This window comes from Chenopodium quinoa, unplaced genomic scaffold, assembly GCF_001683475.1.
Source record: "Chenopodium quinoa cultivar QQ74 unplaced genomic scaffold, ASM168347v1, whole genome shotgun sequence".
Lineage (NCBI taxonomy): Eukaryota > Viridiplantae > Streptophyta > Magnoliopsida > Caryophyllales > Amaranthaceae > Chenopodium > Chenopodium quinoa.
Genome location: NW_018742577.1, coordinates 3,458,463 through 3,473,744, shown reverse-complemented (window position 1 = coordinate 3,473,744; position 15,282 = coordinate 3,458,463). Strand labels below are relative to the sequence as shown.

At 34.3% G+C, this 15,282-nt stretch overlaps 2 protein-coding genes across 2 annotated transcripts; both read left to right on the top strand.

Moving 5' to 3' along the window:
* Positions 1–2,122: 2,122 nt before the first annotated feature.
* Positions 2,123–6,011, top strand: LOC110721007 (rRNA-processing protein fcf2-like). Its single transcript, XM_021900132.1, has 6 exons — positions 2,123–2,349; positions 2,577–2,813; positions 2,913–2,973; positions 5,058–5,135; positions 5,255–5,370; positions 5,472–6,011. Exons 2-6 carry the CDS (start codon positions 2,599–2,601, stop codon positions 5,638–5,640), a joined length of 639 nt encoding a protein of 212 aa, XP_021755824.1. The 5' UTR covers positions 2,123–2,349; positions 2,577–2,598; the 3' UTR covers positions 5,641–6,011.
* Positions 6,012–8,574: 2,563 nt separating this feature from the next.
* Positions 8,575–15,282, top strand: LOC110721006 (glucose-6-phosphate/phosphate translocator 2, chloroplastic-like). The gene is made up of 5 exons (XM_021900131.1): positions 8,575–9,468; positions 10,160–10,385; positions 10,924–11,146; positions 11,882–12,095; positions 14,774–15,282. The coding sequence occupies exons 1-5, from the start codon at positions 8,959–8,961 to the stop codon at positions 14,783–14,785; spliced, it is 1,185 nt and encodes a 394-aa protein (XP_021755823.1). The 5' UTR covers positions 8,575–8,958; the 3' UTR covers positions 14,786–15,282.

Sequence of the window (15,282 nt, the reverse complement as noted above, 5' to 3'; positions counted from 1 at the left end):
TGCAACATCCTATATACTACTTACTCGCCTAAAATATTACAAGTACAATAGTAGGGTATGTAAATATTTAAAAATATAATTGGGAGAGAATTACCCTCTAATCTGTTAAGGAAGGAGGATTTCATATGCATAACTAAAACTTGACAATTTTTGTGCTACTTTGAATTGACATAACTTGAAGGGTGGACAATTATGTCATAATAACTATGTCACTTATTGTCGCTTGATAGTTTTGGTTAAATAATAGGAATTTAACCATTAAACTATGTCATAATTCGTGTCTTTTATCGCATATATGACAACATAATTAATCAAATCAATTAAAGTAAGATTGAACCATAAATGTCATGAACATTGTAATACATGTTATAACGCAGGGTATCATCTGGCCCAAAATTAGTTTTTAGAACAAACCAAAATTCTCGCAATAGTTACGTTATTTCACTAAATCTAGATGTTTACCTAAGCTACTCTCACCCTTTATTTTGATTTTTAAAAAATTAATTAATTAAGTTCAATGTTTGATCTTTTGGTGAAAATTTTCCTTATTTATTTTAAGTAAAGGGTTGTGTGCTTGAATAGCAATGCCTAAGAAACTATTGGTAAGTTCCAAAGATTAGCTTGCGTCAAACCTAGTAACCTACTATCTTCGGGTGGACATAATTATTGAATTCTTCAACATTTTCTTGTTTTCGATAGATGCTTGATTTTTGAAAGTGTATCAACAATTCGATTTACTTTGCTAAAGCATGGGACATAAATGTTCCAGCAAAATTTTGCAAGAATTCACACCCTTCATCAATAATCAATTGCATAGACCATTAGACCGTGGGCATTATGAACCCTCGAAGGAACATATGGAATTAGGGAGTATATAGTCAAACAACACTTTTTGCTCTAAAAAACTCATATGCTAAACACCCTCATTTATCCATTTGACTTATTTATCTAGTCAAACTATGTCAATAATTTAATAGTTTAAATAAAGAAAAAATTGACAAAAATAATACAAACTTTGAGCAGTTCGCCAAAAACAAGTCAATATTTTAATTATTTCTGAATAATAAAAACTTTGAGGAGTATCCGCTTTAAACAAGTTAAAACCGGTTAGTTACCTGGTTAACAAGTTATATGAGACACGTGGCACTGTTTTATTGGTTTGTCAATTTAATTATTATTTTTTAAAATTTATTTAATGTTTTTAATTATTTTTAAAGATATAAATAATATTAATTTTATATTTACTTTAATTATTATTATTTAAAAAAACCCACCCACCAGCCGTTCCCCTTTTCTGACGCCCAGCGCTCCCTCCCTCCCCTGCCGGCTGCCGGAGACCCCCTACTTCAACTCCATTACCTCCCTTTCCCACAACCCCCTTTCGCAATCCTCACTCGAAACCCTTCTCGCTGAACCTGATTCAGAAAGGGTTGGGGGGTTTTAGGTGAGGTTCGTCGAACGGTGAGGGAGTAGGTTGGATAGGTTCAGCGAGTCGCCGAGGATAGTGGATTTGGGGCTGGGTGGGGGTTCAAGCGTAGAGTTGGGCGTTGGGTGGGGCTTTGCAGGTCGATCGGGATTAGGAATGGGTGGGTTGGTCCGTCACTGGTAGGGGTACGGGGTCTGGATCAGGTTCGCTGGTTCGGGCATGGGCGGAGCCGCAGAAGAAAGAGAAGGAGGGTTGTGGGCTGTAGTGGGAGAAGGAGCTGTGGTTGGGGCTGTCGGGTTTGGGTAAAGGTGGAGGTGGTGGTGGCAGTTGAGTGAGGGTGGTGGGAAGGGAAAGGGAGTGGGTGGAATTGTCTAGATGAGGTCGCCGATGAGGGAGGGCTGGGTGTCGGCCGGCAGTCACTGAGGTAGGGGTGCTGCTAGCGGGGAGGGGTTGATTTTTTTTTAAAAAAAATTATTTAAATTTTGTTAAAAATTAACTATAACTAAAGTTTTAATTAGGAGTCAATTAAGCTGTTAAACAAGTTTATAAACAAAAATAAAAAAAAATTAACCTGTCAAATAAGTTGTAGTTAAAATAACTTGTTTAAAACGAATATCCCTCAAAATTTGTATTATTTAGAAATAATTAAAAAAATTGATTTGTATTTGACGAATCGTTCAAAATTTGTATTATTTTTGACAATTTTTCATTAAATAAATATTGATGAGAATAAATTTTGGCCGTTCATATTATTTAGTCCGATGGTTCAGATTATATGCGAGTATATGTTTCCGGTTTCACCCATTCACTCATACGCTGCAGTCTGCACCCAGTTCTCTCGCTCACCTCCATTGGAGAGAACTCCAAATTCTCCATTAAAGCAACTTCTGAGCTTTCTCTCCTCCATTAAAGCAGTTTCTTAGGTAATGTATTCTTTCCTTTTTTCTTTTTAATCTTCACTTATCAATTTCACAATCTAGGGTTTATCGTTAATTTAGGGTTCTTCTAAAGTAATTTATTGAACTATAGTTTATAATTACTGAACTTATGAAAGATTATACCGAGCAATTTTGTCAATTTCTATAAGCGAGAAGAATTTTATGTTATTTTTGGAGCTTAATTTGATAAAAGAAATCAAAATTTGTTGCAGAATATTGCTCTTAAACCCTTCAATGGCGGCCTTGACATGGGAGCCCAAGATCCCATCATTCGGAACTGCTTCTTCGTTTTCCATTGGAACTCGCAAAACCCAAATTACGCCTGAAATCAGCTCACTTTATAAACCCAATTCAGAGCTTATTGATGGTTTGTTTGTTCCTCCGAATAATCCTAAACAACTCAATAAACTACGCCGGAAACAACTTAAAGATACGACTGGAGCAGATTGGTAATAATTTTGCTGTCAAATTGTTTGAATTTTTGAAATCTGGTCAATTTTTTGGGAAATTTGTGTGATTTTTGATGTGGGTTTTGGAATGTTTTTCAGGTTTGATATGCCTGCCCCGGTTGTTACGCCGGAGTTGAAACAGGATCTCCAGCTACTAAAGGTATTGCATTTTTTACTTTCTGCATTGGTTTAATTTTGGAGGATTGTGTTCTTAGCAATTGAATTTATTTAATTTGAATCAAACTTTTCAATACTTGTTGATTGAAGCTTGAGTCTTGAGGAAAATCAGGTTAAGTTTTGGAAGAACATTGAATTTTTAGTAGTAATATCCCTTGTCCATATTTTATCAACTGGGCTATTGTTTTGTTCATTTAGGTTAGACTTGAAATAACATTGGCATTTGATGAGAATTACAGTGAAGTTGGGTTGTGAGTTCAATATTAGGTGTGTAGAATTTTTGTCTCCACTCTAATGACTTTCTAGATATAAAACGGTTGAAAATTGGGAATTTTAGACTTGTAGTTCTTCAATCAGTGAGTTAATGGTTCTTGTCCAACAATCTGTACGATAACACCAAAGCCTTATTCCCAAATAGTTGAAGATAAAGTTAGCATTCAGAGTAGATAAAAATAAGATCATGCTAGTAGCAAGCTAGCAATGGATAGAAGTGAATAGAGGAAGACGAATTTCAACTTTTGTCTCACTTTCTCCAATTTAGCATGAACTCCAGCTTTAGTCTCATTCTTCGATACAAATATTTTATCCACAGTTAAACAATTAACACAAAGGTATCTCATTTCGGATTCACCTTGTTAATGCGTCCATGTAAAGAGGAATGAACTTGGTGTAAATCATTGGTGTAGCCAATTGTTATATGATTGTTACTTTTTCATACATTTTTTTCATATTTCTTTACAGATAATTACCTAGGTCGAAGCATTTACTTGGTATTCCCTATTAGCTTATTTACCCATTCTATCGATTAAAACCCAATTAAAACCTTAAGATAAGCGCCCTTTAACCTTCAATATTAGATCCTTTACTTATCTTTGAGTGTATTCATTCTTAGACTTGATTTGATAGATCGAAGGCTAGGAGTCTGTACTGAGTAGCTACACACTCTTCTTATATCACCTTTTATATCAAGATAATTACCTCTATCGTTTTCAGAAAAAAGATAATCGTTTCAAAAAAAAGATAATTACCTCTATCCGTCCTCCTTGCCAAAGTTCGTCAATTTGTGTTGTATTTCTTTATTTTAAACTGTCGCCAAATGGTTATCACGCTTCTTGAACCAAGCCTTAGCCAAGATCTTGTAGATTTTCCTTATGTGAATTAGAAGGAACCCAAATGGTGTGATGCTTTGTGGAAAGTCGTAGTATATCATACCATCTAAATGCCCTCTTCATGGAGTAAAGTTTAATAATCATTATAAATCTTAGTAGTGCAAGGCCGCTTAGAGAGGTACAAAAAGCTACAAATTCTATACTTTGTATGTTGCAAGCTCAAATCTGCCGTAAGTTGCAATTGATAATGTTTCATATGCTTTTCAGAAGTACATGAGTAAAAATGATGGTCGTATAATGATTACAGAAGTGTTTCTAAGATTGCTGTATTGCTTTTTATTCAAAGGCTTTGTTAATATTTTAAAACTATACCCTGCCTAATTATCTAATATTGTGCTGAACATTAATCATGTAACAAGGAACACATTCTGTTAAATCTCATAATACTCTGTTACTGTTGTGTTGCATGTCAGGTGTAACTTTTGTGCACCTTTTCTCTTTCTGTAAACACAATGGATCTCCAATGAGCTCTAATAAACTGTTTTCTGCTAAAATATTGCATTGTAAAAATGAATAAACAATAAGCTTATCAAGAAACTCCTATAACAGAGCCGTGGTGCTATGAAAGTTTGCTGCAAATCTTTGGTAGTGAGAAACGTATCAGTCAGTTTACCTTTGGCTTTAAATATAAAGGTGTTTTGCATTGGGCAGGAAGGTCTACCATGACGTTAGAAGTAGTAAATTAATAGTTTATTCCATTGCTATGATGCTTCCCTTATTTGCTGCCTAGACACTAATCTCAATTTCTATATACAAATTGGCTATAGCATGTCTCCATTATTCTGTATTAGCTGCAGGTCAACACTTCTCTCACGTTTATAATTCAGGTTATTAATCCATTTTGATGTCTCAAACTCACAATTATCTCATATTGATGGTAATTTCATAATCTTTGCAGTTAAGGAATGTCATTGATCCAAAAAGACATTATAAGAAGGGTGATACGAAGTTGAAGACATTACCCAAATATTTCCAGGTAAATGTCGCATCCCCTGAATTGATGCCATTGAGCTCCTTCCCTTAATATTAAAAAAATGTAGTTTTTACCTTAGCTGATGCTGCTGATATATTATTTTAATCATGTTAATAATGTAGGTGGGTACCGTAGTGGAGTCAGCATCAGATTATTACTCCGCTAGGCTCACTAAAAAGGAGAGGAAAAATAGAATTGCTGATGAGCTACTTGCTGACAGTTCCCTTGCACAGTACCGGTAAGTCATGAAACATGTTACTCCTCTGTATTTGTTTGAACGTCACAAAACTAGAGATCTTTCTTTGTTTGCTGATACACACACATGCTTATTTTCCCCAGGAAGCGCAAGGTTAGAGAAATCGAAGAGCATCAGCGTCCTGGTGGGAACGAGAAATGGAAGATAAAGGGCAAGTTTACTCTAAAGCGAGCCAAGGAAAAGAGGCATTTGTCAGAACAGAGGCATGCATCTTCTGGAAATAATAGTAATAAGCGCTTTAAAAGACTTTAGATGTCTAATTTGAGACATGGAACACTTGGACCAAATTGCTCAGCCTCCATACCTGGGCAACTAGTTCAAAGTTTAGCCGCTGAAACAAATTTACCAATAGCTGCAGAACCTCATGGAGCAGCGGTGGTCAGTGACTGCATAAGTATCTTGTAGGTAGGCATAGGAGCTTATATTGCATCGAAGCTGGACTAATGCCAGTCATAATAGTTTGTTTTGGTATTATTAACAATTTGTGTCTCACTTTAAATAGTTTACGTAAATTATGACATAGGGAATGGTCTGATACCATATTTGTTGGTGCAAATTTTGTGTCCTGAGTGAATTTTATTGATTCTTTGATTTGGTATTAGATACATTATACGAGTACTCTATTTTCTTATGTTCTTCCTACTTCAATCTGTCAAACAAGAACCAAGGAATGGAGTCAAAAGAAATCAATTAAACTTCAAGCAGACACAAGGTACCCAACTTTTGTAGGATCTGTTAACCAATAAAGAGTTCAACTTATAGAAGTCAGGCCTACAACAAAATCAGTACGTTCATTAGGTTTGGATTCTTATTAAAGATGCTTGATTATTTCAGACTAACATCTGTTGAAGAATACACAAATGCGTATGATTAAATATTGTGATTATGATGGTGGATGTGTGCATAGTGCTCACTGTGCATCCATTGAACATCAAGCCTAAAACCAAAGAATATGAAAACCGACTCTAATGAGCAAACATAAGAATTATAAGTATGATGATGCTATGCTCATTGGTTTATGCTCTTTCATGTTCTTTGGCTTTATGCTTGATATTTATCGTGTGCATAGTGTACATTGTGCATATGCCTCCACCATTCAATTATTAGCGCTACTGCAAGTCTGCAACATTTCATTTCATGCGATACGTAGATTACCAGTGCATTAATAACCCTTTTTTCTCTCATATAATGAAATTACTTACAAGTTGAAATTACAACACTCTGACTTTTACATGACACATTACTTTGACCATTAAAATCATAATTTATATACTAATAAAATCATGAATGTTGATGTTTTAACTTTGTTGCAATTTAAAGGAAACATAAGATGAAATATTCCCTTCCCGTGCAATCTATTTATAGCACAGCCCTTGACTTGAGTGGCAAAGCATGACTAGATACAAAACAGAGATAGGCGAAGTATAATGTCTCCAATACTAACAAGTATCATTAATCTACACACATGAAACTATCAAGCCATAACAAGTAAAAGATCATAGAGACACAATAAGGATATTCACTCTCCTCATTTGGAGCTTATGGAAAAATACAATGCAATTAACCCCAAAAAAAATTTGTGTTTTGTGAATGGAAATACAGAATTCACAATTATTCTCTTTAATAGGAAATCCAACTAATGCACTCATCGGCAATCCAAAAACAACTATTCACAAAAGCATCCTTCTAACATTTTTTTTTTAAAAAAAGAAATTAAATATCTAATGTATCATTTTGTTTTAGATTATTTGAAAAATAACTTTAGTTACATCTAATTATTTTTTCCGATACATTAGGTGTTTTTCTCGTGAAGTCATGAGAAGGGTCTCCTAATATTATTTTTTATCGTGGTATTTATTAACAATAATTAAGTAAAGCTACCATTTACGTAGTATATGAGTTGAAGTTGATTCAGAGTTTGCACCAACATTCATTTGAATTTTTTCTTCAAGTTCGGAAGGATCAAATTGGAGTCGGCTACCGAATATGCTTTTAAGGTCAATCATCATATTAGTAACGGTGACTTTGCCCCTTTGGTCAAGGATAGCCTCCTAATCTGCCCTTCTTATGATTAATATACTAATTCAAATATTCGACTTCCACTATATTTTGTTCTTTCCCTAACTTTTTAATAATCTTTTTGTTTTAAGCTCATAACAGTAAGTATAAGTGTATAGCCTCATTGAGTCATTGACCATATGCTAGTATTTTACTTCCTCCATTGTACGATAAAGAATAGAGAAAGTATATATTGTTTGTTTTTTTGTGATAGTTAAAGTTACAAAGTGTAATTATGTAGATAGTAATTCAATCTCATTTCATCAACATATGCAATACTCAAATTTTTAAACAACTAAGATAATTATTACGACATAATCACGTATTCGGTCACATAATTCCATATTTTCGCTTCCTTCTTTAGTATTTTGCCAATTTGAATGTCTGACCCCACCTAATCATCTACTTAGAAACAAATCAACCCGTAATTTGTTGTATACACCCGGGTGCACCATATACCCAACTAACCCAATGTTAATTTTTGTTCTTATTTGATAATTAAAAAAACAATCATCAAAATGAGAACAAAATACTCATGGGTGTACAATGCACCCGGGTGTACTGTATTAACAATCACAGCATATTAACTAGTTAATATGACCCTATTAACAATTATTTGGATATTGTCATTTACTCTTTTATATAATAACTTTTATTTTTTTCCTTTTTTTTCGGTACATTAAGTATTTCCCCATAAACAAAAATCTCATAACGGTTATTTTTTTCATTATAGGTGAAAAAATACTTTTTACACATAAATAAGTAAATTCATATTCTACGAAGAGATTACCATACACCCATAAGTATTTTGTTCTCAATTTGATGATTGTTTTTCATTTAATAATTAAATAAAGAACAAAAATTAACCTTGTGCTAAGTTAGGTGTACAGTACACCTCAGTGTATATAACAAATTCTATACTCTACATACTTTGTGTACTACTATAAATTAAACTCGAATTTTAATCGATTAAAATAGTTGACTTGTTACATATAATGCCTTAGTTAAAAGCAAATTAAAATTTCTTCCCAACTCCCAACGTAACCTACCCCATTGCGGTATTGCCACCTAAGTCTTCCCCAATTGCATTTTGGTACTTTGGTCTGTAATCTCAACTTCACTAAACTAGTTTAGATCTGAATATCTCTCTCTTAAACTTTACCACTAAAAACTCCTTGCCGACCCTTAAAAACCCACCTATTTTTACCATAAATTCCGTAATTATTTTCTTGACTATTTCTTATAGTGCTATTTAAAGTTCTAATTTTCCTACCACCATCAAATTCAATTTAGCCTATGCTTTTTGAGTATTATATCTTTCAACTTTATTATAATTATTTCTACTATATTATCATCACCTACCATACAAAGATTTCTTCTCTTTAGTACCTACTTTCTTCAAAAGGGGTTATTCTTGTTCCTCCCTTTTTTTCAGCCACCAAACCCTCCGAATTTCATTTTTTGGGATTTTTTGATCAAAATTAAGAAAAAAAGTTTTGATCTTTGGAAGAGATGATGATAACTAATTTGAAACAACCCACAATTTCTTTCACAAATCCCAATGTTTTGAGGCAAAAATCTCAAATACCTACATCCCAAATTGTCAATTTTTCCCCAAAAATTTGTCGAAAATCCGATCTTTTGATCCAAAAACCCCTAAAAATTTCAAATTTTGATGTAATAGGGCTAGGTTTTGGTAATGGGTTTTTGAGGGAGAGAAAATCTGTGATCAAGTGTGAAGCATATGAAGCAGATCGATCAGAACCCATTGATGATGAAGTAGTAGAGCTTCCTGGTGAAGCTGCTAGGAAGGTTAAAATTGGAATTTACTTCGCAACATGGTGGGCTTTGAATGTTGTATTTAATATTTACAATAAGAAGGTTTTGAATGCATTTCCATACCCTTGGTTAACCTCCACTTTGTCCCTTGCTATGGGTTCTTTGATTATGTTGGTGTCTTGGGCAACTAGGGTTGCTGAGGCTCCTTCTACTGATATTGATTTTTGGAAGGCCCTTTTCCCTGTAAGTTGTTATTCTTTGAATTAAATTTGCTGTATTTTTTTTTTGAAAGCTGTAATTTTTGTTGTTTTAACCCCTAAATTGAGTTGTTTTGTGTGTGGGTTTAAATTCGGATTAGTCGTAGTCTAATAGGCTCTGGATTTCGGGTGGGGTGTCCTAAAAAATTGAGTAGCTCAAAATAAAAATATTTTTAGTATGTGGGTTCTCAACTTTTCATTTGTTACTGTTTTAATTAATTGTGGATTTCTATTATGTAATGTTAATTCTAATTTAATCCAATTAATTAATAAATAATATAAGAGGTCAAAATTTGGAATTTATGCAAGTTCTAATTTTGTGTGTTCTAGCTGCTTTAGTTGAATTAATGGTGTTGTAGCTCTATTGCTTTTTGTTTGTTGAATGAGAAACATGTTTAGTTTGTGTATGAGTTGGTTGTTGATGTAAAAATAAGGAAAAAAAAATGTAGCTATCATAAAGCGTGGATTTGTTTGTTTGATAATGTTGAAATGTTCTAGTGTAATTTGGAATTTGATGTTGTTTAATGAAGACAATTTCAGTTTGATTTTGTCTTCTTATTTGTTGTAGAACAACCTAGTTTGTTCCTTTGATAGTAGTTGCTGTCTGTCTTAGTATTTCTGTTTGGTCCCCAGTTTAATTGGTTTTGTTGGCTTCTCATTGTATGCAATTTTGATAGGTTGCTGTGGCACATACAATTGGACATGTAGCCGCCACTGTGAGCATGTCAAAGGTCGCGGTTTCATTTACACACATAATTAAGAGTGCTGAACCTGCTTTTAGTGTGGTAGTCTCAAGATTCTTGTTAGGTGAGTCCTTTCCAACAGGAGTGTACTTGTCACTGCTCCCCATCATTGGAGGTTGCGCGCTTGCAGCTGTCACTGAGCTTAACTTCAACATGATTGGTAAGGAGAAGAAAAATATGATTTCTATATGGATCAAGTTTTGATCATGTGTAATCTTTTGGTCATATTGAATTGGTCAACATTAATATGGTGCATGAGTCTCATGTGAGGCTATTATTTCCAATTTAAGCTATTAACTTATTCAGATACGTGAGCTGTTCAAATTTACTCATGTCTTGCCTTTTGGGCCTCTCTTAACTTACAGCGGATTCAATGATAGCTGTAATTTGTGTGCTTTTTACATTAACCCAATTTGAAGAATAGCGTCTCAACCCTTGGAACACACATCCAATGTTGTGTTTGCACATTAGAAATATGATAACATAAGCGACTCTTGAAAATAAAACACCTGAGGCAACTTCTTAATAGAAAACATGTACCTTTTCCTTCTTCCAAATCTACAAAAAATTTCAAGCATTTGGAAGTTCTTTAGTTCTTTACTTACACTTGTCAGTTTTGTGTTGTCCAGGGGCTTCCACTTTGATGTCTATTCTATTGTTTTCTTAATGCTAAGTTTGGTATGTAATTGTTACTTCAGGTTTTATGGGAGCGATGATATCAAATTTGGCATTTGTCTTCCGCAACATATTTTCAAAGAAAGGCATGAAAGGGAAGTCTGTCAGTGGGATGAACTACTACGCTTGTCTGTCAATTCTCTCTCTTGTACTTCTCACTCCATTTGCAATCGCTGTGGAGGGACCCCAGATGTGGGCTGCTGGATGGGAGAAGGCTGTTTCTCAAATTGGACCCAACTTTATTTGGTAATTTATTTACTCCCCACTATTTTCCCCTTATGTTTTCCGTGTGGTTCCTATTTGGTTCTGTATGTGATCTGGATCTCTGTTTTGTCTTGTTGCTCTTCTTGTACTTAAGAATCAATATTTTGTATTTTATCTTAATTTCTTGCACGTAAGAATTGATTGATGTAAATACAGTGGAATTTAGTTGTCAGCATGGTTTGCCTTTGTCTCAACATCTTGCCACTATAAACTTGTATCCTAATCAAGTACAAGGACTTTGTAGACCTTGTGTAATTTGCATTGGTTTTGCCCTCTATAGATTTCTATCTGTCCTGGTAAAATATCCAGAAGATGGACAAAAGAGTTCTGTAATCGCTCCCTCCAGATTATCTAATCAGTTGAGGTTGTTTAGAGGTATCTTGAGTCTTGACCTGTAACTTTTCACATCAATTAGAAGACTTCAATGACTTCATAGTAATATCTGAAGTGTTCACGTGGTCTAAGGTGTACAATAAAGTTCTTGCCCGAGTTGGTAAAATTTCCAACTTAAACGATATAACTTCCTAGATTTCATACTTTTTATATTTTGGATTTATCCTCGTTAACAGGATCTGTAAATTTTATTTATTTGTTCGTTGAGTCTTACACAATACCCATGTATTGTTGCGTTAATTATATTTGTTTCCAAATAATTGATGATTTTGTCATTCAAGAGCCCTTTTACTAACACGATGTTACCGTTGATCTTTGCTATAGGTGGGTGGCCGCCCAAAGTGTGTTTTATCACCTCTATAATCAAGTATCATACATGTCACTGGATGAAATTTCTCCTTTGACGTTTAGCATAGGGAACACAATGAAGCGCATATCTGTCATTGTCTCCTCCATCATCATTTTCCGAACACCTGTCCAGCCTGTAAATGCACTTGGAGCTGCCATTGCTATCTTCGGGACCTTCTTGTATTCTCAGGTAAGTGTCTGTGATCTTGATAGAAATGTTGTTTGTTTGTGGTAATATCATTATGATGATTTTGCGAGATTTTTGAGTTGTCCTGACATCCTGATTTAAGGCCTTTCTTAATGAATTTATGCTGGCTTTTCTGAGCTTGACAAATCAAATTACTCCCTCCATCCTGTCATAATAGTTGCATATTACTTTTAGATGTCCAGAAACAGTAATGACTTTCTTGAAATAATATGAACTGATGATTATACTAATTACTGGCCTGAGCATGTGGAAGACAGGTCAAAAAGGCCGGTGAACCCCACCCCCCTCCATACAATAAAAATAACCTCCAGTAATTAAGTACTGTGTTTAACTATGTTCTGCCTATGTTGCCTACTACTACGTTTGGGTGATCTATGATATTAACTTATTGGAAAGGTAGTTCTTCTGAATTTAATGATACTGCAGCTTTGAGTTAGGAAATGCCTTAGACAGTCTCAGCTTCCTTTTCTATTTGTATCAAGATTAATTCATCCACTTTGAAGCTCACATACATCTGAACCGTAGTAATCCTCTAAACAAAAGCAAAGAAAGTGCCCTTTGATTTCATGAAAACATGAATATAATTGTGCTTTGTTCCCTGCACAAGATCCTCGGCAATTCAAACAGTGGGAGGAGGTATAGTTGGTACTTTAATAGGTGTTGGGGAATAATGGTATATGGCAACATTATGTATTGTTAATGGTCTGAGGAGTTGGATTTTAATTTGAAATCTAAACATAAAATTGCTATTTAGATGAGCATCAATCTGCAATTTGGATATGGTCCAAAGCCCTATGACGCTCTTATCTCCTATTCTCTCCTTAAACCTGATTATGAACCCCTCTCTCTCTGCCCTTGTTCCCTGAATCAAATAGTTAAGAATTTGTGACTGGCATAGTGTCATTGAAGCTAACTTGGCTGCTAAATATTTTCTGCATGTTTTTTTTTTTTTTTTTTTTTTTTTTTTTTTTTTTTTTTTTTTTATTTGCTGAGGATAAGCAAGCTGTCAACGGAGTCATCTCTAACAAATTTTACGTAGAGATGATTCTTTGAATCCCTCCCCATTGACCAACTCTTGGTTTTCTCCATGGTTGTTCGCCATTGCAGAGAAAGATCAAAAGTTAGAGGCAGAATTTGGAGTTCTTAACGATTTTTAGTAAGAAAAAGAAAAAAAAAATGATTGTTGCAGTTGAGAATTGAGATTGATTGCTAAATAAGGATATTATAAACATACACAAATATATGAATCTTCAAATTCATAGATGTCAGATGTTGTCTTTCTCATCTAGTTCCAGGCGTAAGTGTTTTAAATTCTTCGATGAAGCAACTTTAGATATCAAATTGTATTTAATATTCTGAATTTGAACTCAGTATCTTCCTTCAAAAAGTAGACTTGGTCCACTTGGATTTGGAATGAAATAGTTATAATAGTTCAATGCAATTATCTTTAATGACAAACTTAGTAGTTTCCTTGTATTTTTGTTATTTAAGAGAAGGTTCTGAGACCCGAATCCTAGCTATTAAAAGTGAATATTTGATATATTTCTTCCTATATGGTCAATCAATTCTGTTTGGCAGAGTGGCATTCTGTGAATTTGGACATCTAGTGAATCGTTAAAGCTCATTCTTTTTTTTTTTTTTCCGTCTTTTGTGTAATCCACTCCTAAAACTATCCTATCTTCTCTGCTTGCTACAATTAACAACTTTTATCTGTTAAGCTAACCCAAGCTTGTGTTCACCCATATCACATAAACCTTACCTGAGATAGCTACCAGTAATGGAAGAAGTCTAAAAATTACTCCTAAAGCTAGCTCTAACTATTAATATAAATGAGATGAAATAAGTGTGAATCCTTAAAGTCACTTGTCGATGGCTTATTAATATTTTGCACTTATACCTCAATCACGTTAGTGTGAGTGGGTCTGTATGTCTGATGTGAAAATTTGCTTGCAAATCCCTTTTCTACCTTGAAAGAATGATTGGCCAACTATTTATTTTCTTTTTTTTTTGTTGGGCTTCTCAAAATTTTACAGTAATTTTTCTTTGTTATGCTTCATCTATTTTCTTCATATAAGAGTCGTGTGTTGGTTCACACTTTTTATAAAATTAATTTCTGTTAACTAGTCAACTGATACTTGTGGGCATTAGTTGCATGGTGATGGCAGGGATGCCATCATGACTCAGGTGGTGTGGTTAACAACAAATTTTAATATTGGTTGTTGGAAAGGATTGTCTGAATAAATATCATAAGAATGCTTTGGTTTGTCGGATTTACCTGAGTCACATAGGCAGGAACTGCTTTACAACACCGTAGTTGACACCCTAAGCATGCTTTGAGACGCAAAACTACCCAGCAACAATTATTGCATGTAAACTGCTAGCAGTAACTATGCAAATATCGATCCCTGGCTAATGAACTAGCTTTTTGATCAGTCTCTTGCGTATTTAGAAATGTTATGCTGGTGCTTCATCTTCATCTTGATGTTGAGATGGTTTCTTCTTTTGTAATGCTGAACTTCTCATTTGTTAGCTTTTCACTAAGATGCATGACTAATTCCATCTTGCTCCAATTTTCAGAAGATAATTCTTTTCAAAACACATGGACTTTTGAATTGGTTGGCACTTGATAACTAACTGTAAACCCATATCGTTTCCTGCAGGCTAAGCAATAAGGAATCAAGATATCCGAGTTGAATATAGAGCTAAAGTGTTTACAAGAGCAGAGGAATTTGGTGGTGTGGAAGTTGAATCTTTTCTTCCAAGAATTTAAGGCCACTGGATTTTGATAAGGTTGGATTGGCATGGCTGGTTTACATGTTGTAGATAATAAGATAGTACCTCCGTCCGTAGGATTTTTATAATAATCATACACAACCGTCCGTAGCATGGAGACGAGGCAGATAAATTTTATCTGCCTTTATGTGGCCCATGAGAGATCTTTGAAGTTTCAAATAAAACAAGTTTGAAAACCTCCGTCTGTCTTTTGGTGCAGAAGTGCCCAGTAACTAATTTTATGTATTTTTATGCGTGTTTTCCCGGTAAATTCTGTTGTGTTATGACTTATGAGTACCTTCAAGGAGATGTTCGAATTGCTAGACAATTGTGTATCCTACATGAATTATTCTTCAAAGAAGATATGAGTATATTTTTGTTACCATATTAGTAGTTA

What these genes read in the sequence shown, in the direction of transcription:
- LOC110721007 (XM_021900132.1), top strand. Translation starts at nt 2,599, where the DNA reads ATGGCGGCCTTGACATGGGAGCCCAAGATCCCATCATTCGGAACTGCT. An exon ending in GATACGACTGGAGCAGATTG is followed by an intron (nt 2,814 to 2,912) that starts GTAATAATTTTG and finishes AATGTTTTTCAG; the next exon opens with GTTTGATATGCCTGCCCCGG. An exon ending in AGTTCCCTTGCACAGTACCG is followed by an intron (nt 5,371 to 5,471) that starts GTAAGTCATGAA and finishes TATTTTCCCCAG; the next exon opens with GAAGCGCAAGGTTAGAGAAA.
- LOC110721006 (XM_021900131.1), top strand. Translation starts at nt 8,959, where the DNA reads ATGATGATAACTAATTTGAAACAACCCACAATTTCTTTCACAAATCCC. An exon ending in TTTGGAAGGCCCTTTTCCCT is followed by an intron (nt 9,469 to 10,159) that starts GTAAGTTGTTAT and finishes CAATTTTGATAG; the next exon opens with GTTGCTGTGGCACATACAAT. An exon ending in ATTGGACCCAACTTTATTTG is followed by an intron (nt 11,147 to 11,881) that starts GTAATTTATTTA and finishes TCTTTGCTATAG; the next exon opens with GTGGGTGGCCGCCCAAAGTG.